General features: G+C 44.1%; 1 protein-coding gene across 1 annotated transcript; it reads left to right on the top strand.

Moving 5' to 3' along the window:
* The first annotated feature begins 261 nt into the window (after positions 1–261).
* HADHB (hydroxyacyl-CoA dehydrogenase trifunctional multienzyme complex subunit beta) lies at positions 262–19191 on the top strand. Its single transcript, XM_048516367.1, is given in 17 exon segments — positions 262–368; positions 1619–1693; positions 2723–2764; positions 4202–4298; positions 4408–4452; positions 5522–5621; positions 8881–8968; positions 10013–10200; positions 10982–11162; positions 11951–12072; positions 13419–13498; positions 13597–13644; positions 16552–16639; positions 17469–17543; positions 18290–18359; positions 18362–18438; positions 18628–19191. Coding segments are annotated over 16 exon segments (1404 nt in total). The 5' UTR covers positions 262–368; positions 1619–1626; the 3' UTR covers positions 18664–19191.
* The last annotated feature ends 2180 nt before the right edge of the window (positions 19192–21371 follow it).

Consider the following 21371-nt stretch of genomic DNA (forward strand, 5'->3'; position numbering starts at 1 on the left):
CAGGCAAGGTGGGCGGGACCTTCCACTTTCAGAGGCGCAGCACGCTCCGGAGAGGGCTGTCTTCGGCAGTGCCTGCTTAGAAAATTTGGCTTGCCGCTTTTCTGCTCGGCGATCAAGCTTTTTGAAAAATTGCCCTTCCTCTCTTTTATAATCACACTCTTACTTAGAGTCACACGAGGTACCCCGGGGGAAAGACCGAGATGGTTAGGCAGCGATTTAGGCGACTTTATGCAATAGCTGCGGTTGGTAGGGGGCCTTTCTGGAAAAAGCGCTTTTGAAGGCAGAAAAAGGGTGGGACTATGGTGCGTCAGGCTAGTCAGGGGAGCTGCTCGGTGGTTTAGGAGCAGCCGCGGTTCGCTGTCGAAAAGGTAAAGGCGGCCGACCCGCAACCTTCTAGAAGTTCTGGGTTCGAATGTAGCCATGGGTTGTGAGGCGGAGGGGAAGGATTACTCTGAAGGGCTGGTAAGGAGTTGTGGGCGGGGTTTAGTCCTTTTTAGCTCTGTGCTGGATGGATGAAGAGAGCGAAGAGTTAAACAAGAACCAGTTTGGTCTTTAAAATCGTCCAGAGCCACTGAAAGTCTTCTGATTAATTATGGTTGTTCTGTAATAAATTGCTAGGTTTTCAGTGGCTCTCTACCGGGCGGGGAGAGAGTCCCGTCTGGGTCTTATTTTCTAGAGCTTTCAGCCCTGCAATGCAAGAGAGTGTTATCTCCATGTGGCATTTGGAGAGCGGAAGCTAAAAAAGTGGTTTGTTGCACAACAAAAGCTGTCTAGCTTGTTGTAATAAGTGCCCTGGAAATTGGTTTGAGGGGGGTTGTTAGCTAGCCACCTACAAGGAACTTAGGAAGCAATGACTTAGATCCCTTAGAGCATTTCTGTGAGTGGAAGGATGTCTCTGCAGGGCCACCTTTTCTTGCCTGCCTTCTCTCACTGCAGCCCAAAAATACCCCCTGAAATTCGAAATGCTGTTCCTGAGCAGCACTTAAATATGATGTGTTAACTTAATTGATCTGGTTTTCCTTTGAACAAAGTTAGATTTTCTAGTCTGGAGGAGAGAGGAAACAGTTTTCAGCTGAATGTTGAGCAAAACAGCCTGTTTGTAACTGTGTTTTAAAGAGGGAGAGCTTTATCAACATGAAGTGTCAGAAATTCTGTTCAGAGTAGAAATAAAACGTTAAGCTGTAGATGTTAGATTTAAGTATGACTTGAAAGTCATTCAGTGAAACTTCATATTCTCCTAAGAAAAACTTTTATCAGAGACTAGATCGGTTGGCTTGCAGTCTTTTTCACCTTTTCAGGAAGCCTCATATTAACCCAGGAAATAAAATAGAAGCAAAAAGAAAATTTCAACCAATTATAGGGAAATATTCAGGAATTTAATCTAATGAAGGGAGATTGCATCTTTTGATGCACAATGGAGAAGCACCACCACAGCCTAAGATGAGATTGCAGTTTCTGCCTAATGGGAGCAGTTTGAAGACTTGGCAGTGGTTCTGGAAATCAGTCTAGCTGTGACCTTGACTTTCTTGGATGGATGTGTGAACTGGGCTGGATGCCCACCATGAGTGTTTCTAACAAGCCAGCAGAGTCAAGTGCTTTTTTTGTCCTTCCTTTTCAGGTTTCAAAATGACATCCATATTGACCTGTACTGTCAGAACCTTTCCAGCTGCCACAACTTGGGCTGCCCGGTTCCGTAAGTGCTCTCCTGATTAATCACCAAATTGTGCAGCACAGGGAGATTCCACCCTGAAACTGCTATGGCTTTTAAAAGAACATCTAACCATCTGCCACAATCTGAGTTTCATTGCACTGGTTTTCTTAGCCTGGGAAACATAGCCTAGGAAAATTATACATTGGCGTAGTAGTTAAGAGCAGGTGTATTCTAATCTGGAGAAACTGGGTTTGATTCCCCGCTCTGCCGCTTGAGCTGTGGAGCCTTCTCTGGCAAATTCAGATTAGCCGGTACGCTCCAACACATGCCAGCTGTTAATCACAGCTCTATAGAGCTCTCTCAGCTCCACCTACCTCACAGGGTGTTTGTTGTGGGGTAGTGGGGAAGGGAAAGGAGCTTGTAAGCCCATTTGAGTCTCTGTACAGGAGAGAAAGGGGGGATATAAATCCAATCTCCTCCTCTATGTGTGTGTTAAGTGCCATCAAGTCACTTCGGACTTATGGCATCCATATGAATTAATAATCTCCAAAATGACCTGTCTTTGATAGCTCTGCTCAGGTCCTTCAGACTGATGATCCTGGCTTGCTCTGTTGAGTCAGTCCATCACATGTTGGGTCTTCCTTTTTTTTGTATTATCCAAGGCTTTCATGTTTGCAATCAAGCGGTACCATGACGTGCCTCTGAAGATGCCAGCCATAGATGCAGGTGAAATTTTAGGAGCAAAAATTACCAGACCATGGCCCCACAACCTGGAAAACTCACGACAACCAGCTTTTGTCTTTTCTTAGCATTATTGTATTTTCCAGTGACTGGTTCCCCATAATGTGACCAAAGTATGATAGCTTCAGTTTAGTCATTTTATCTTCTAGGGATAGTTCATGTTTGCTTTGATCTAGGACCCACTTGATAGTTTAATCCTCAGAATGTCACCCTAGTTCATATATTTATATTTATATGGATATTTGATTATTTTATTATTCTGCTTTTGATTTGTGGAAGGCTGAGAAAATGTATTTTATATTTGGGTATTTTTATGTTCTTTTGTTTCAGCTGTGAGGGCATTCAGCTGTTCACACCAGTTAAATACAGCAGGTAAAGCAACGGCATTCAGTTATTATATCTAGATACGTAATTAAATGGGAGCTTTACTTTCATGCCTGTTTCATTGCACAAGTTGGAATATGCAATTAAAATTTTTTGTTAACTGAGGGCTATTTTGTTAAAGCTGTAAACACACAAACTACTGGATTGCATCCTAGGCATCTGTTTTACTAATGGCAAAACCTTCCCCTGATGCAAGAGGGTTCAGCAGTGGCATAGTGGTTAAGAGCAGGTGTATTCTAATCTGGAGGAACTGGGTTTGATTCCCTGCTCTGCCGCTTGAGCTGTGGAGGCTTATCTGGGGAATTCCGATTAGCCCAGGGGTCTGCAACCTGCGGCTCTCCAGATGTTCATGGACTACAATTCCCATCAGCCCCTGCCAGCATGGCCAATTGGCCCCTGGACTAGACTGAGGCAGGTGAAAACTACAACCATCTGGCCCTTTGGCACAATTAGCTGTTATTGGCCATGCTGGCAGGAGCTGATGGGAATTGTAGTCCATAAACTTCTGGGGAGCCGCAGGTAGCAGACCCCTGTGCTAGGGGACGGCATAATTGTTGGCTTAATAGATTCATTGGATTCAGTCTGTGGTTCCAAAGGTACAGTATAAGAAACACAAGCCAGTTCCAGGAACACATGCATATGTATTCTGTGGGAACATGTTTTTTTCAGATTTGGGGGTCCTTTTATGTGATCTTCATTTCTTATTTGAAATTCCTAAATTGCTAGGAAATAAATCTGAATGTTTTTATATAAATGTGTTTAGCATTGCACTATTAAGTTGTTTCTGGATGAAGCAGGTATCCTTTTTCCATTTTATATTATCACTAAGTTATTAAACATTGTGTACATTTTGGAGTCTAGACTTTTGTTGAGTCCCAGCAGTGGCTTATGGCAATTTTGTGACTAGGTTGCCAGAATGAAGAAATTTAGCAGTTAATGGATGGCACCTGTTGATGTACAACAACAAAAACAGTCCCCTTTCCCTAACATATATATTTAAGACAACTGAAAAACTATAACTATAGTTATGGACCACTAAGAAATGTTTAATCAGCATCTGAAAGGCATTAAGGTACAGAACAGGGGAGGGTTTCAAAGCAATTTACTGAGGGGACTTAAACGCTTATATTTTCCTCTTGAATGTCTGCTCCTTTAATCTTTTTTAACATTGGGAGTGTAGACAATGAAGCTTTGTATTTTACAGTGCTTCTGAGCATTTAGAGAGCTATACACACGTACCACTCTGCTTTGGATTTTGCTGCATATATGCTGATATTTGTCTTCTGGGGCAAAATAGTGGCTGTGGTTGGGTCTGAGACTGGTGAAAACAATGCTTTTGAAGAATAAACATTATTTTAAGCTGAAGTTTTGCTGTGAATCCTGGTAAACTGTATTCAGTAATTGGGTGATATTTTCTTTGTGCAGTTCAGCCCAAGAGTAAGAAGACTTTAGCCAAAAATGGGGTGAAGAATATTGTACTGGTGGATGGGGTTCGTACTCCATTTTTGCTGTCAGGAACCTCGTAAGTATTAAACCCCTCCTTGGCCAAATGACTGGGATGAAATAAGTAAGGCAGAGGGAAACCATACATGCTCAAAGCCTTCATTATTGTTCCTTTCTTTAATCCTCAGGTATATAGATCTGATGCCACATGACTTGGCCAGAGCATCCCTACAGTGAGTACCATATTGTATTAAAGGAGTACAGAAAAGTGTGACTTTATGTGAACATAGACATGCAGTGATTTAAAATATCCCAAGTTTGTCCTGTTCTCCTACTCCTGCCTCTAGTCCTGGAAGAGTCTTTTATTCTCTGTTGATCAGGTTCCTTCTCCGAGTCCTTCTTCAGTGGAACCTTTCAAGACCCACTTTTGATTGCCCTGCCTTTGTGGAATGATATAAATTGTGGGTTTGTCAGTTTCTTCCTTTTCTTTGCCATTCCAACCCTGCCAGTCTATTGTGGAATATCAGTATGTCAAGTAAGGATCTTGAGCTGAAGATGCTGTTGGTACTAAGTCAGGGTAGACCAGAAGGACATTGGCACAGATGAGAATTGATTTGCCTATCTTATTTTTTAAAGGCTGTATTTTGCTTTGTGCCGTAAAGATTCTGTGTTATACTGAAATTGAAATGGTTTAGAACCTTTTTGATTTGTTGGTCCAAGTCTGACTTACTCTGAGATGGGAGCATCCAGCCCCTTCCACTTTCTGTCTTGTGTGCATTTGTGTGACTTCACTCCTCTAAGATCATAGCAGAATGAAACAGTCTGTTCCCTAAGTTCAAAAATCAACAAAACATATAACATTGGTTCAACACTCAAATTATTTCTTAGGGTCTTGCAAATGAGATGAATAGTGAGAATGACGTAGAAGTCATCACCCAGTTTATAAAGGTCTCAGATATTTTCTCTGTCTATTTCTTGAGGGTCATCTGTATGGGTAAAAAAGCATCTGGCCTTTCCTGCTTAACCTCACCTGCCCACAACTCTGTACTGTCTTTCCTCTTCTGACTAGATTCCACTTGAAACCTGATCTGCTAAATTTGATCTTGTAAGCTTTGGTTATGTTCCATCATATGGTTTGCAGGGTTTGACCAGTAGTCATGAAGTAGCCTTGAATGCGTGATCTTTGGCCAGGCAAATTCACTTCCCTCCTTTTGCAGGCGCAGTTTTTAATCAAGGCTGGCTAGTGATTTTCTTGATTTTGCATGCATGTACATAATTTCCTCCTCTGACCTCTTTCCACAGGGGCTTGCTGAACCGGACCAATGTACCAAAGGAAGCTGTTGACTACATTGTTTTTGGCACTGTTATTCAGGAGGTGAAAACAAGCAATGTTGCTAGAGAGGTGAGTTAAAGGATGGGGGAAAGCACTAAACAGCCTCTTTAAGACACTGTGTGAAGGAAACAGAATGAATGTTACCTTGAATTCTTGTGCAGTCTAGTTTTTAAAGCAGCATCTGTGCATTCCTTTGCATTTCTCAGAGTACTCATTGTGTATTATAGAAGCCCACAGCTCAGTTCTTCGTCATCACTATACAACCTCTGTGGGGAGTGGGGGGTGGGGTATGACTGTCCCTAGCCTTTTCCCCACATCTGCTTCTGGAAGTTAAGAAAATAAAATTATTTATTTCACTTCCAAAGTAAACCCTGTCCCCAAGCTCTGGATTAAGTGCTGACTCTCAAGCATTGTGCTTTGGAAGTGCTTGAAGGGTGCCAGGAGCACAGCCTTACACAGATGAGTTCCAGCCATCCTTGTGAACTAATAATGAACTAATAATAAAGGAAAGGGGCGTTGCTTCTGATCATGTACTGTAATTTAGAGTGTCTGTGAAGCGCCTCCTTAATTCAGCTTGATGTTTGAGACAAGACTTCCTTCATCCTGAAAGAAGTGGTGTCTCAAGAATTATTGGCATTCGGCTCTGCAAACATCCCATTCACCCCTTTTTTTCTATTAGTTTCCTATCCATTTTGCTCTCTCCATCTATAATGACTTGTATCTCTGAGGCTTCATTGTAAACTATTTCAGAACTCACTTTTGGCAGTGATGGGCTATAAATATCATAAATAATTTTATTTCGGAAACCTGTCCAGGGAGTACACATTAAGTGAGAGGCCTAACTAATTCCTTGCTTTCTACACTTCCTATCATGAGACGTTGTTCCTGTCTCTTCATGTTTGCTAGACTAGTTGGACTTCCTTTTCACCCTCTTTTGGTCTGCTTGTGGTCTGATCTCACAGGCTGTTGTGCCAACTAGGACTAAATGCATGATTAAATGCACCAGTGGAGTGTTGTAGGCCACAAATACAGGTAAGTCTGCAGTTCAAGAGGGCTCATGTTCAAGGCTTCATAGCTGAAACTAACAAAGTCAGACTGTTGTAGAAAGGGATGATGTTAGAGACTGGACAAGAGAGGTAAGCTTTCAGCTCACTTGTAACCACCTCAGCTGAACTGGAAACATGGCTATTAAAGCCCAGGCTGACCTGCCAGCCAGGAAACAAATGAACAAAACAAGAGCAGTGAGGAGAGGAACTTGGGCTGCCAAATGATCAGATGAAATTAATCTCCTGGCCATTTCAGTATTCTATAAAGGACTGACCATGTTTCCTGTTCAAATGTAGCATCCAAGAGATGTGTCAGTGAATTTATTCCTTTTGGGTTAAATGAGAGCCTCGGTCAGTGAGCTAGCCTACTGAATTCAGCCCCATTTTGTTAGAAGTCCTTGACACCATAGGTGATGTGGAAAGTCAGTCTTCACCAGCACATGTTGACAATCTCTCTGTTGGTGACTGCTGCTCACTAGCAAAACTATGGCCAGGGCAGGGGAATGTTACCAACTGAACATTAGCTACTTCTTTGCCTTTCTGAGAACAGGTGAGCTGGGTGAACCTCTGGGGTGAAGTGAATGTTTTCCAGGAATACCATTGCAGTTAAGAGCTTTAAATAATCTATTTCTGCTAAGCAGATTTGTTCCAGCTCTCCTGGTGTGCTTGCCTGTTGTTGCATGCTTGCTTTCTTGACACGCTGTCCAGCAGCACCGATAGTTTGTTTACCTTGCGGTGCTGTCCTGACCTTTAACCCAGCTGGCTGTGTGTCAATTAAGGTGTGTCAGCCAGTGGCCATGGGTATTTATGGTCGGCTGACTCAGACATTCTGCTGCGTCATGTGAAGTGGCTTTATGCAGTCAGACCTTTGACCCACATAGCTTAGTATTATCTACTCTGCCTGGCCACTCTTCTCCTGTGTCTTGTTCTGAGATGTCCGTCTGCATGTCAAGCATGTTCTACTAGTGAACTCCACAGACATAAAGGATGATAATGTTTAATCATTTGTGTAACTCTTTTTCTGGGGCAGTAATGGGCATTTGTGGTCCATTCGTTCTTACTATTACTGGCATACTTTCAGGAACTTTGATGGTCGCTTCCATGCCAGTCAGAAGACATCCAAAGTCTTCCATCTGTGTGGACTGCTTGGGTGTTGTGCCTAGCAGTCATGCAGACGGTACCCTTCTCAGGCAGTGGGAAGTGTAAGTTGATAGTTTACATGCACCTATTTAGGCTCTTTGATTGCCTGTGGCTACTGCTTCATCCCTGCCGGTAGGAGAATTTGTACAAGCTGTTGGTATTTTTAAAATCCAGTTGGCATAAGATCCACTGCCTCCATGAGACTTTATGAATGTATTATTTACCGGAACGGATGTAAATAGGATTGGATTTATGTTAGCAATAAGGAATGTAATTGTATATAATACTTGATGAAAATGAGAGGATATCATTGAATACAGATGAGTTTGTTTAATAATGTTTGAAAAAATCATTTCATAAGCCAGAGTGCATTGGGTGTTTTATTGGAGATAGTTGATATTGACGTTGCACTCAATTTGTGTATATGTTCATAAGATCCACTGGAAGTAGCAATCTCTAGGGTGCAAAGGAATATTGAAGACCCAGCAGGGGACAGGCAAGTGGTCAGCTAGATGTGGCTTTAAGATTAGAGATTCTTCTATCCTTTTGTATAATCTCTTGTTTGACCATAGTCTGATAATCTCAGACATAATTTCCTCCTCCTTCTCAGAAGTCTCATTTCCCTTCTTCCCTAGCTAGCGAGGTAACTGAAGGCTATCTCTGTCTCTTACGACTTGTAGCTGAAATATAGTTCCCTAATAAACGTTTAATCTTACCTTTAATCAGTGAGTTTGCTGCTTTTCTGCGTAATTAGCAATCTGCCAACACCATGCTGGTACCCAGTGACAAACTTTTAAAAACAAAAAGGTCTACCCTTGAAGCTTGTGGAAGAAGATTCCAGACAAACTCATTCAAATGTCACAAACCTGCATTTGAGCAGCATCCACAAAGTAGTAACAGCTGAACTTACTGTACTGTGAACTTCTTGAAAAGTCTTAAAGCTGAATTCAGATCCCAATGTAAACATACCTTGAGAGCCTTCATTTTTCAGCACCGGCTACCTCAACAGCATTTTTCACGAGACCAAATGAACCACGTGCCGTAAAGCTCTTTACATTCTCAAGGAGCACTGTAGGAATGAGACTGTTCTTTGTGCTACATCCGGCAAGCGCCTGACGACCTCCATACTCTCTGTTTTGCAGGCTGCCTTGGGAGCTGGCTTCTCAGACAAGACTCCAGCTCACACAGTCACTATGGCTTGCATCTCTTCAAACCAGGCTATGACGACAGGTACGTCAAGCAAAAAGGACACTTAACAGGAGCCTGGTGCTCTAAGTAACAAAAAGGCATGCTGATTGGCTGCTGATGCATGAGCTGACTGGAGGGTGATTCTCAGACAATTTGCAGGATGTTGGCTTCTTAGAAGTGGCTGATTTCTATCTTGTTCCTTCATGAACTGCCTTGCTTTGTAACATTATCCATTTGAAATGGAGGAGGCTGTCTCCAAATGCATGTTTCCATGAGCAACATCTTGGCAGTAATTGCTGAATTATTAGCTATCTACAGAAAGGACTGCTTCTGTCATCACTCCACATTAAGGTTACAAATGGTCAGACTCAAATAAGACTAAAGATTAGGTTCTCAGAAGGAGGATGGAGGTTTAGCAGTGCAGGAGCAGTGAGAACCAAGGAGTCAGTAGTAAGCAACCTGAAACTGAACAATGTGAACTGAGGGGAAAGCTGAGCTTTTGTGTAGGGATTTAAAGTAAGAAATTGAGCATGTGCAACTGCTATTCTCTGGGGAAGAATTCCCTGCTTTTGTTGGCACTGTTATTTAATGTGGTGCTATTGTGCATTGCCTGACCTTACTTAGAAGGGGCTTGGACAGATTTATGGAGAAGTCGATCTGTGGCTGCCAATCTTGATCCTCCTTGATCTGAGATTGCAAATGCCTTAGCAGACCACGTGCTCGGGAGCAGCAGCAGCAGAAGGCCATTGCTTTCATATCCTGCATGTGAGCTCCCAAAGGCACCTGGTGGGCCACTGCGAGTAGCAGAGTGCTGGACTAGATGGACTCTGGTCTGATCCAGCAGGCTCTTTCTTATGTTCTATTTTGTAACTAAGAGTTGGTTAATCAGTCCTATGAATGTGCAAAGGCAAGGGTGGGGAAAGCTTAAAGAGTGGTGCATTCGAATGGAGGGGTGCTGCTTAAGGCTGGTGAATGATACAGACAAAGCTGTAGGAGGAGGATTCTCCTTCCTAAAATAAAAAGAGGCTTCATTTTCCTACTAAAAAGTGTCACTCTTTGGTGCTGTCTTACTCTTTTCCTCTGTAGGAGTTGGTCTCATTGCTTCTGGCCAGTGTGATGCAGTGATTGCAGGGGGTGTTGAGCTGATGTCAGATGTTCCCATCAGGCATAGCAGGAAAATGAGGAAGACAATGCTCGGCCTCACAAGGGCAAAGTCCTTGGGTCAGAGGCTGTCCCTGATCTCCAGAATCCGTCCTGATTACTTTGCTCCTGAGGTAAAAATGTACATGCACATGTGCACATCCCCTGTTTCTTTCTCTGCTCATTTGTTCTGTTACCAAAAGAAGGGATAATAACTCAGATGTGGGGAAATTATATCCTTTTTATTCAGTTCATTGGGTTTCTAATAGCTATGGCTGATTGGATTGCAGCAATGGCGAGTGGGTTGGTACTCTTGAACAAATGTCACAATTTCAATGGTCATTGAGTGCAGAAGAGTGGGTGAGAGGACCAGATCTGGGTCTCTGTTCACTTCTTTTATTGATATTATTTATCATCTGCCTTTTTCACAGGCACTCAAGGCGGATCACACATAGGGAATCAGTACAGTCAACAAAATGGGACATTCAACAGATAACACATTAGGAGATTAGAAGTCTGCAACCACCAGAAAGAAACAGAAGCATAGCTTATGTATTAAGCAGTACAGAAATTACACAACAGGATCCTATTTATAATATTCAATTTACAGCAGTAAAGATCACAAGTCCCATTTATTTATCCAAGTAAATTTGTAAAACCATTTTGTGTTTTGCAGCCTTATATGATTTTAGCAGCCAGAACTGGCTAGGATCCAGAGTACAGGTAATGGAAACGTGGTCAAAATAATCCTTGTGTAGGCCAGGTTGTTGATTGGAGCTTTCTTCTGGTGTATCTATGTGAAGGTGTTGAGTTGGCCAAGTCCTGCAGAGGGCATACAGGTAGGGCAGTGGCAGTTGTGCTGACTGTGTGGTCCTGGGAGCTGATCTTTACCCGCTGCCTTCTGACTCCCTACAGCTCCCAGCTGTGGCAGAGTTCTCCACCAGCGAGACCATGGGTCACTCGGCAGACCGACTGGCAGCTGCCTTCGCCATCTCGCGTGCTGAACAAGACGAGTATGCCCTGCGGTCGCACAGCCTGGCCAAGAAAGCCCAGGATGATGGGCTCCTCACCGATGTAGAGCCATTCAAAGTGCCAGGTACAGCAGCTGCTCAAAAGCATGTGTGGAAGGTTCATAGAGTGTGGTCATAAACTTGAGGGGGGGGGGATTTCTGTATCCAAAGGAGTCAAGATGATTGACAGTCAAAAGGCTAGGAACATTTTAAGGATGCAAATGGCATTGGGGAGAGAGGGATGAAAATGCCCATCTCCTTTGTTAGCATTACATGGTTCAAAAACTAGAAGCAGCTTAAAGTGTGGAATGTTACATTAAAGTTGATGTAATAACTGTAATAAGTGTACTCAAGGATTCCTCAGAAAAGTTATTCCTGTAATAACAAGTTACTCAAGGATTCCTCAGAAAACTTCCTTGTGAATGACACATATCCCCAAATAACTCTTCAGTGCCAACTGCACAGTTTTGCAAGCGTGACCAAAGCATCAAATTTCTCTCCATCTGCATACCATGTGATAACAGGTTCTGTTTCCCCAAGCAAGGCTCTGTTCTGTGGGAACAGTATGTGTTGTGGCTTCAGTGATAAAATACTAAGGAATCTACTTAAAAGGATGAAGCTACTGGCAGTGATTACATAGTTCATAGTTCGAAAGATCTCTGACGTTTTCTGATCCTAAGGGTTGGTAGTTGGCACTGATTTCACAGCCCTGATCTAACGAGTGTACAGCTGTTGTTTGCTGATGATGCAAGGGCTTGGAAAAAGAGCTTCACTGAAAATGAGGTGAAAAAGAAGAGGAGGTGTGGTTGAGAATGGGCAGAAACTGGAATGAAACCAACTGTGGGCTCCTTGTCCTCTCAACTGACTCTTGCAGGCAAGGACACTGTCGTGAAGGACAACGGAATCCGCCCTTCTTCAGTGGAGCAGATGGGCAAACTGAAAGCTGCGTTTATCAAGCCTTATGGGACTGTCACAGCCGCCAACTCTTCTTTCTTGGTAAGGTCAAACCTGCATTTTTTTCCCCTTCGAACAATGGTACAGTTGAAAGTTTTCAGGTGTTTCAAAAACTGTTGGCGCTAAAATCATAGGCTAGACTCCTGTAATCAACAATTTAGCTGGTCACCTTTAAAATATATATGGAATTTAGCCCTTCCCTGCTGTGATGGTCTTATGGTTGCCTTGGCTTCCTGGCCTATAGTTCCTTGTCCTCCCTCTCAGCCAGTCAAGCATTTATCTGCCAGTCAACCTATATCTGTCCACCTACACATGCCTCCTCCTTTAAGCAATGTGTGAAAGGTTCTTCCCACCACATTCCTGTTGCTGTTCCCTTTCCTGGATCATCTGTTGCTCTTTCCCTCAAGCAGCTGCCACCTCCAGCATTCTTCCCTGCAGTCTTTTCTCCTTCTTTTGCCCCTTCCTTTCAGCCAGCTTGACTCCCTGCTCTTTCTACTCATCACAAGTAAATGAGAGCTTTTATAGTGTGAAAGAAACTCGGCAAGGGGCTCAAAGTCTGAATCATGATATGAGAGAAGAGAAAGGGCAGGAAGGAACAAGGGGATGGGAATAAGCTGAAGGAGAATAGGCATTTATCCTAGTCTTGTCTCTCATGGTGAAAGGCAGATGGTGTTTCTTTCTGTGGCAGGAATCTGGGGGTGGGGGGAGGAGGGCACATGTTTTTGTTTTGTTGCCTGGCGTAGCTTTCGAGGCAAGACACGTTCAGAGGTGGTTTGCCATTTGCCTCCACGTCACGACCCCAGTATTCCTTGGAGGTCTGCCATCCAAATACTAGTCAGGACTGACCTTCTTTGCTTCTGAGATCTGACGAGATCAGGCTAGTCTTCGCTATCCAGGTCAGGGTGCGTGCACATGTCAGTACCCCTAAGTACATTAATTCAGAGGTTAAATGATTGAATCCGGGTTGTCTTGGACAAGCCACCATCTATCCCAGTAAATCTGTGCCCTGTGCTGTACCATTTGAGGCTGCTGGTTGAGCCTCACACAATGGAACGTTCCCCAATGAAGACGGGGACCTGCACACAGAAACCTGGCACGTCAAAAAAGTCACCCTTAGAAGCCTTCCCCCTAACATGCTATGTTCCACGTGCAAAGGGTGTGTTTTGTATGTCAAAGCACAATTTGCTCGCTTGAGTCCGAAGCCTCCATCAAATACCTCCGGGGCGTTTGTGAGGTTACAGTGCAGTTCTGAGCTGCTCTGGCAGAAGTGCGGCGTCAGTCACAGAGCACATTCTCTACTTTCACCACTCTTGGGTCTTGTGCAGTCCCGCCAGTGTCCAGCACCGACGGCCTGCTTCTGATCAAGCTTGTCTGGCTTCCTTTTTCAGACCGATGGAGCCTCAGCGGTCCTGCTGATGTCAGAGGAGAAAGCTCTGGCGATGGGCTACAAACCAAAGGCTTACCTCAGGTGAATGGAAGTCTTCCACTTTTACTGCCACCTGCGTTGTGCTTTCCCTCTCTCCTGTCTGCTTCTTGATAGCTCTTTGCTCTGCTTCTCTCATCTAGGGATTTTGTGTACGTATCCCAGGACCCGAAGGACCAGCTGCTGCTTGGGTAAGTTGCAGACTATTGGGCTTCAACCTACGTATTTGTCTTGCCGTTTGAAATAATTATGTCACAGTAGGGCTCCTATGCTGCAACATGAGGATACCCCCCAGCCAGCCCTTTGATTCTCCACCCCCATAAAGTGATTTCTGTCACTTCAGTTCTGGCTACCAAGTATGCCAAAGGGAGATGATAGTCCAATTACTCACTGCTAGAGCACCTGTCGTGCAGGTCTCAGCTTCAGTCCCCAACATTCACATTTCAAAGGATTTTTGGTGGCACTGTTGCAGTAGTCCCAGTCCATTGGTGCTCAGTTGCCTCAGCTGGAGGAATAGATCCTTTACTAGTCCTCTCATGGGCTGTTTATGTGACCCCCAGTGTCATTTGCAAATTGGAATTTCCACAGACCCAAATTAAAGTGAAAACAAAAACCATCAGGAACTGCTTCATGAGTCCCCTTGCATCTTTTGTCTGGTTCATTTTTAGTTCTTTGCAAAAGAAAAGTGCAACTCAAGTAATTTTAAAGGGTCCAGAATAGTGCTTGCAACCTACACATCTTTGATACATTCTTAAGAGCCCAGCAAATCTGCCAGCACGATGTAGTGGTTAAGAGCAGCAGGCTCTGATCTAGAGACCCAAGTTTGTGTCCCTGCTTCTCCACATGAAACCTACTGAGTGACCTCGGACTAGTCACAGATCTTTGTGAACTCTCTGAGCCCCACCTTCATCTGTCACGGGGAGAGGAAGGGGAGGAGTTTGTAAACTTCTTTCAGACTCCATACGGTTGAGAAAAGCGGAGTGTAAATCCAAAATCTTCTAAGTCCCTCTCGATCTCAGTGAAGATGGAAAAATATAGTGGGCTGGCTTCTCACTAAATACTGTCTTTAGGGATGCCTCCCCCACCCCACTTCCCTATCTGTTCCACTTAAATTTTTGTTCTGGTTTCCAGGAGCTAGATTGGTGGTACTCAGTGGAAGTAGCAGATACGTGGGGTACAGACTGTAGTAAAATGAGGTGCCTCACGAAAGAGAATCTGGTACACATCCTTTCTCCTCCGGTATAGTCTAGCCACAAGATGACAACATGTTTACAGCTGTGGTCTGCCAAGTTAACAGTGCAAGTGCTGAGCAGTCAACTAATGGCAAGAATTACCAGTTTGGGTGTGAGTTTTTGGACGAGGGTCTTGGAAAAGCAATGAAGGAAGATCGTCATTGTGAGTTTGAGCAGCCTGTAGAAACCATATGTGACAGACAGGTGGCTGTCCTGCCCCTGAAGGGAAAAACAGCCACTCAGATGAGCCCATGGGAATGCTGCTCCAGTATCCAGTTCCCTTGGAGAAAGGGGATGAAATGTCGGGAGGAAAGCAGAGGAGAACAGGAGAGTTGAGTTCTGCCTCAGAGGGAGACTTTGTACAGGAAAAAGGGCAGCCCGAGTGAAGGGTAGTACCTGAGTAGTGTGGAAAGTGGTTTAGCTCTGTCTCTAGGGGAGAATAGGCTACCCAGTTGTTAGGTCTATCTCTGGGGATTAGCAGACCTTGTACAGTTTCGTTGGACTCTTGGGAAAGAGCAGACTGTTGTGGGTGGGAATCCTGGGCGAGAGAGCAGATCCAATCTAGTAGCTCATCAATAAAAGCTTGTTTGTGCCTGAAAGCATTAAAGAAAATTCTGGCTACTCTCCGAAGCCACAACTAATTAAAATTTATGTGCCTCAGCCAGCTCTCTCCTTTGTCTCCATGGAGACCTGCTGTCGGGGGGGGGGGATACTATCTATGTGATTGAGATGCATTCCTGAATCAATGTAACCATTTAAAACAACCAGCTAAGGCTGCTAAAAGATGTATGTAACCAGCCCGCTATATGTAATCATCGCTATTTGGGGCATTTTTTCCTTGATCGTTACTTTATGGCTTCACACGCTTTGTAAATAACTAGGCTTCCCTGGCCCTCTAGTCCCATGAGAGAAAGAATTGCATCTGTTATCTCATAGGGCAGGAAGCCAGGTGGCTCTCTCTTACTACTCTCTTACAAACCTTGGGGCGCCAGCTCCAGGAACTGTTTTTCTGTCTTTCAAAACTTCTTGGGAAAACGGGAGGGGGATTTACAACGGGGAATAAAGAGGATGGCAAAGGCCAGGTTGGTCAGAACTGGCTTTGCCAAGCTTGGGTGCTCCTATTCCTCAACAATAAATATGGAAGGTGATCCAGAAATACCTACAGAAAGCTGAGGAGGACTATAAGAGGCATGCGGACAAAAAGTGGATGAATTCTGCTTCAGTGATTTCCATAAACTCCTTGCGCACCACGAAACTTAGATCACAGTGGCAGGCCCAAAGCATATTCACTTGCCACCTTTAGAACACCTGGTAACTGAAGGGAATGTTTATAGTTCAAAACAAACCTAAGTCCCAAAAATCATAGTGGCTGTGTGCATTCCCTCAGTAAGGAAGCGGGGGATTTGTCATACCATATAATAAAAACTTGGGGGAGTGTTTGCTTTGGGAAAGCATCCCAACAGCATATCGTCTCTCTCTCTCTCTCTCTCTCCCCTCCATCACAGAGCACCAAACATAAAGCAAATCCTCTGTTATTTTTGTGTTCTGAACAAGAAGGGGCATTTCTTATAGCAGTGGTGGCAAACCTTTGGCATTCCAGATGTTATGGACTACAATTCCCATCAGCCCCTGCCAGCACGGCCAATTTGCCATGCTGGCAGGGGCTGATGGGAATTGTAGTCCATGACATCTGGAGGCTAAAAGGTCTTCACCACCTAAGCTTTGTGGCTTGTCTTTGCTGCCGGTGGTAGGGATTGGGGAAACTGTGTTAGTGCCTTCTGTATTAATATTTGCAACTTTTCCCAAGAAGCAGATGGTCCCCTCCACAAGCCCTTGAACACAGCTCTTTTTTTCCCCTCCCATCAGCCCCACCTACGGTACTCCCAAGGTGCTAGAGAAGGCTGGCCTGACAATGGCAGATATTGATGCGTTTGAGTTTCACGAAGCATTTGCAGTAAGTATTTCTAAAGTTGCATGTTAGGAGGGACTCCTGGGACGCACTCCCTATAGGAAGAAAAGCCACACACACTTCCTCAGGTCTTAACAGAAAAGGACCAACCTTTGTGCAAGGAAATGTTGGGAGTTGTACAGCCAAAGATAACTATGGAAATTGATTCCTCGTACATAAAAATGCTTTTGTGTTAATATTTGAGCTGTAAAATTGAGGACACCATCTTTCAGTGGCTATTCTTAGTCTAAGTGCCTTAGGTGGACTCCACCAAGAAAATCTAACTGGGTGACGCTCCTTGCAGCACTGTTCATTTGGGCAAATCTCAGTTCAGGCACATAATCACTGACTGAATTCACATGTCACAAAATAACCTCTGTCCGAGCTAGGCATGTCTGCAGCTTATTTTAATGTGCTTCCTTTTGTGGAGGGGAGGTGCAGGATACATGTGAATGTAACAAGCTGGGTTTGTGCCCTTTCTAAAACACTTGAATGCAGGTGCTAAGTATCTTATGGTAAAACAAGGGGCATCTCTCAGCTTTTGTTCCCCATTTGCAAAATAACAATTAGGCATTGACCTCACAATATGATATTTTATTTAGAAACGAGAACGAGTAAGCTGAAGAATAAACCACTTTGGGACAGTAAAAGGCCTCAACAGATTTTGGTGGCGGTGGAAATATATAAATCCCAGGCATTTGCACTTTTATGAGTCAGGGTCTCTATTCAAAGAAACACTAGAGATCTTCTTAGTGGGAAGGGTTTGTGTACTTGAGTCTGATTCGACTAATTCTTTTCTATATACTCATTTCTTTTCTTTTCCTTTCTCACCTAGGGGCAAATTTTAGCTAACCTGAAAGCTATGGATTCAGATTGGTTTGCTCAGAACTATATGGGCAGAAAGTCTAAGGTAAAGTTTTAGTTAGCAGTTTCATTGTAAATATGTGTTTATGCACAGTTTAACTCTGCCTGCCCTTGGTACATATTCCAACCTCTCCACATGTCCCTGGCTTGTTTGCCTCGGGCAGGCAGCCCTGGGGGACAAAGGCTACCTCATGTCTTAGGAAGCTGGGTATGTTTAGTTTGGCTTAGGGAGCTGGGTATGTTTAGTTTGGTGAAGAAAAGGTTAAGAGGTGACATGATAGCCATGTTTAGATATTTGAAGGGATGTCATGTTGGTGAGGGAGCAAGCTTGTTTTCTGCTGCTCCAGAGACTAGAAGCAGGATTAATGCCTTCAAGGTGAAGGAAAAGAGATACCACCTAAACATCAGGAAAACAGTGGAACGCACTACCTTGGAGTGTGGTGGAGTCTCCTTTGGAGAGGCTGGATGACCACCTGCCAGAAGTGCTTTGATTGTGTGTTCCTGCATTGCAGGGGGTTGGACTTGGGGTCTCTTTCAACTCTATGATTCTTTGTAGGACACTGTTGGAACTGACTGCTTTGAATAACCAGGCCCCTCAGCCTACTGCTGTTCAGATGCAAGAAGCATTCCTGCAGTAGTCCTTATGCAACCTAATTGGCTGGTTTGAGTATTGCCTTGTGTTGTGTGTGTGTGTTGTCAACACTGGTCAACCACTGCTACATATCCCATTAAAGGGGGAATAATGTAATTTATCGAAGGCAAGGATTTTGCTTATGATATTTCTGTTTACAGGTTGGACTCTCCGGAAAATTCAACAACCAAGGACCGTCACTGGGGCACTTTGGCGCCAATCGCCGCCGCTTATAGTAACTGCTGCCCACAGATTGAAGAAGGAGGGAGGGCAGTATGGGCTGGTTGCTGCATGTGCTGCTGGAGGACAGGTAAGAATAAGAAGGTTTTCCTGTTGTACACACATTGGGGCATTGGCTGTCCAGGGACAAGAAAGGGCCAGGGTTGCCTCTCTAATGCTGTTTTCCCAGAATTATGTTTTCTTTTTCCCTCCTGCATATGGTGTGAGTCTGTTCTTCTATGCATTTTTTTAAATCCAGTGCTTGCTATTCCTCTTACAGGGTCACGCAATGATAGTGGAACTTTACCCACAGTAATGGCACGGAGAACTGCAGCACACGGCATTTCCTGAGGCAACGGTGCCATTCCAGTGCACTTGCACAACATAACTGTGTCTGATCCTGACTAGAAAGGATTTTTGCTTGACTAGAAAGGATTTCTGGTGGCCTTTGTAAATATTTTCTACTTGCCTGTGAAAGCTAACTAAGGGTAGGCAGAAAGAGCCTCTGAAAAACTCGTATTTATGTCAATAAGGGGAGTCTACCATTTGTCCAACATATCATGGTGAGTTTCTTACTTTTTTGAGAACAGCTTTCAGGAGTGCACTAATTCTGAAACAGAGAGGCTTGCCAGTGATAAATAGTTCAGGTTTTAACACAAAACTTGTATGAAATATTAACTTTTTTAAAAAAGGATCTGTAATCTGAACTGAAATGAACTTGGTTATCTTTTACAATGTGGGGTTGGCACAACATTGTTGAGGCAGCAGGAAGTAGACTATGAACTGCATTGGGGTACAGTGCCTGTCACTGCTTATCAGCCTTAATAAAGAAAAGAAATATTTAGGTTTGAGTGTTCTTTGCTTTTTATCTGGTGCTTTCACAGTTGTGCTCTCTACAGCAGTTGTACGGCTCAGGGGTAGAGAATCTGCTTTGCATGCAGTTCTCAGGTTTGATTCCCAGCGTCTCCAGTTAAAGGAATCAGGTGATGCGAAAGACCTCTATAAGAGATATTGGAAAGCTGCAGCCAGAATAGATATTACTGATTGTTGGTTGCTGTCCAGTTAAGGCAGGTTCATATGTTCCTATATGCTCTCTCCCTCTTCCCAGTGGGACTCCATTTGAGCTAGGGTTACCATCCTAAAGGGGCCTGGAGTCCCCTGGAATTATAACTAGTCTCTAGCCTACAGCAATCAATTCCCCTAAAGGAAAGGGAAGCTTTGGGGGGTGGAGAGTCCAGGAATTTCCCAAGATGGAGTTGGCACCTCTATGTATAGGTTAAGGAAGCCTTCATCTGTCAGTCCGTACAAGCTGAGTGGCAATTTATGGTAATCTTTTTGTTGAAATGTGGAATAAGGGTGGGGGTGGTGGCGGGGTACAATATCCCATGCTGTGTAAAATCATGCTGCTGGTTTCCAGAGTCTTGCTTGATTGGCAGGAGGCCAACCCGCTGTCAGAGTAAGGCTCTACAAATAAGTGGATCTGCTGGTCCATGGTCGTCTTCACAAAGCTGTTCAGCTAAAAAACAAAAAGGCATTCCTGACTTTCTGCTCAAAGTGTCGCGAATGCATTTAATAAAATAAAACCATGAGGGACAGAGAAATGCCACCACCATGCTCAAACGGTTCCTCCGCCACGTACTCAGTGACAGTTGGGCTGTATTATGCCTATTTTTGCCACATTAATTCAGATTTTTAAATATATATACAATGAAAGCCCCTCATGGACCAGTCTTTGGCCAGTAAGCACCAATTACTGTGAACGTTGCTTCCTTCCACTATTTCCCTTATATTTGTTCTAATCAGCAGCATTACACCAGTGTGGTATAGTGGTTAAGAGCAGGTGGACTCTAATCTGGAGAAATGGGTTTGATTCCCCACTGCTCCACATGAGCAGCAGACTCAGTATCTGGTGAACTGTTTCCCGGCTCTTACATATCAAGCCTGCTGGATGACCTTAGGCTAGTCACATTTCTCTCAGAACATTCTCCATCCCACTTACCTCACAAGGTGTCTGTTATGGGGAGGGGAAGGGAACAGGAATTTGTAAGCTGCCTTAGACTTCTTACAGGAGAGGAAGGTGGGGTATAAATCCAAACTCTAATTCTTCTGTTTATATTTTTGTGTGTATGTTCTTCCTCATTATTATTGTGGGATATTGTTACTGCAGGCCTAGGGCTGCTTTGCTAAGGGACACAGCTCCTAAAAAGTACAGTTTTATCATCCAAAACTGTTTGTTTTAGATCCTGGCTGCCTTCAGAAGTGGTCCTTTCCTGAGGTTTCTTATTTAAATATTGTTCTTGAGCTTTACAACTCTGTGTGTGGAGAAATTGGCTGTTTTTTAGCAGGAACAACACACACACACACACATATATATGTCTTACCTCTGCAGCCTGCCAGCCTCTTTAATTGCTCAGCTTGGAATTTATAGTTTCAATCTTGCTCTGTGAACACAAATTGGAATAAAAGGGTAAACGATGGAACAGGACAGGACTTTTGCAGCAGGATTCTGCAGCTGGGAGCCCCGTTCCTACAGAATCCACTGGAACCAGAAGAGAAGTATGGGGGTCATGTCTCTGGCCCTGCTGTGCTCTGCTGCACACTTTCCCTCACCCCACCCCAGATACAATAAAGGAATAACTTAACCTGCCCAGCCCTTAGCATTGATGGCACGCTTCCTCGTGCCTAGCAAGGGGTTACTGCTTTCCAGAAGAACACAGAAAGGGAAGATATAAGCTAAGATTCTATTTCTCATGAGACCATGTGGACAACTGTGGGTTTCTCAACAGGCAGACTCAATTGCTTCACCTAGCATCAGGTAGGTTTGTCACCAAAAAATCCGCCCCGCCCCCCGCCCATTGCTGTCTGCAAATGAGAGGAAAACATTGGTCAGCCTAACCCCAGCCCTTGCAGTGGATGCAGTTGAAGGAAGAGGATTTGTAAGACTTCCAAGAGAAACAGGCATCTGTCAAAGGCCGTTCATACGACTTCCGACGCCATCCTCCAGTCACGGCAAGAATTACCTTG

This window comes from Sphaerodactylus townsendi, linkage group LG01 (assembly GCF_021028975.2).
Source record: "Sphaerodactylus townsendi isolate TG3544 linkage group LG01, MPM_Stown_v2.3, whole genome shotgun sequence".
Taxonomy (NCBI): Eukaryota; Metazoa; Chordata; class Lepidosauria; order Squamata; family Sphaerodactylidae; genus Sphaerodactylus; species Sphaerodactylus townsendi.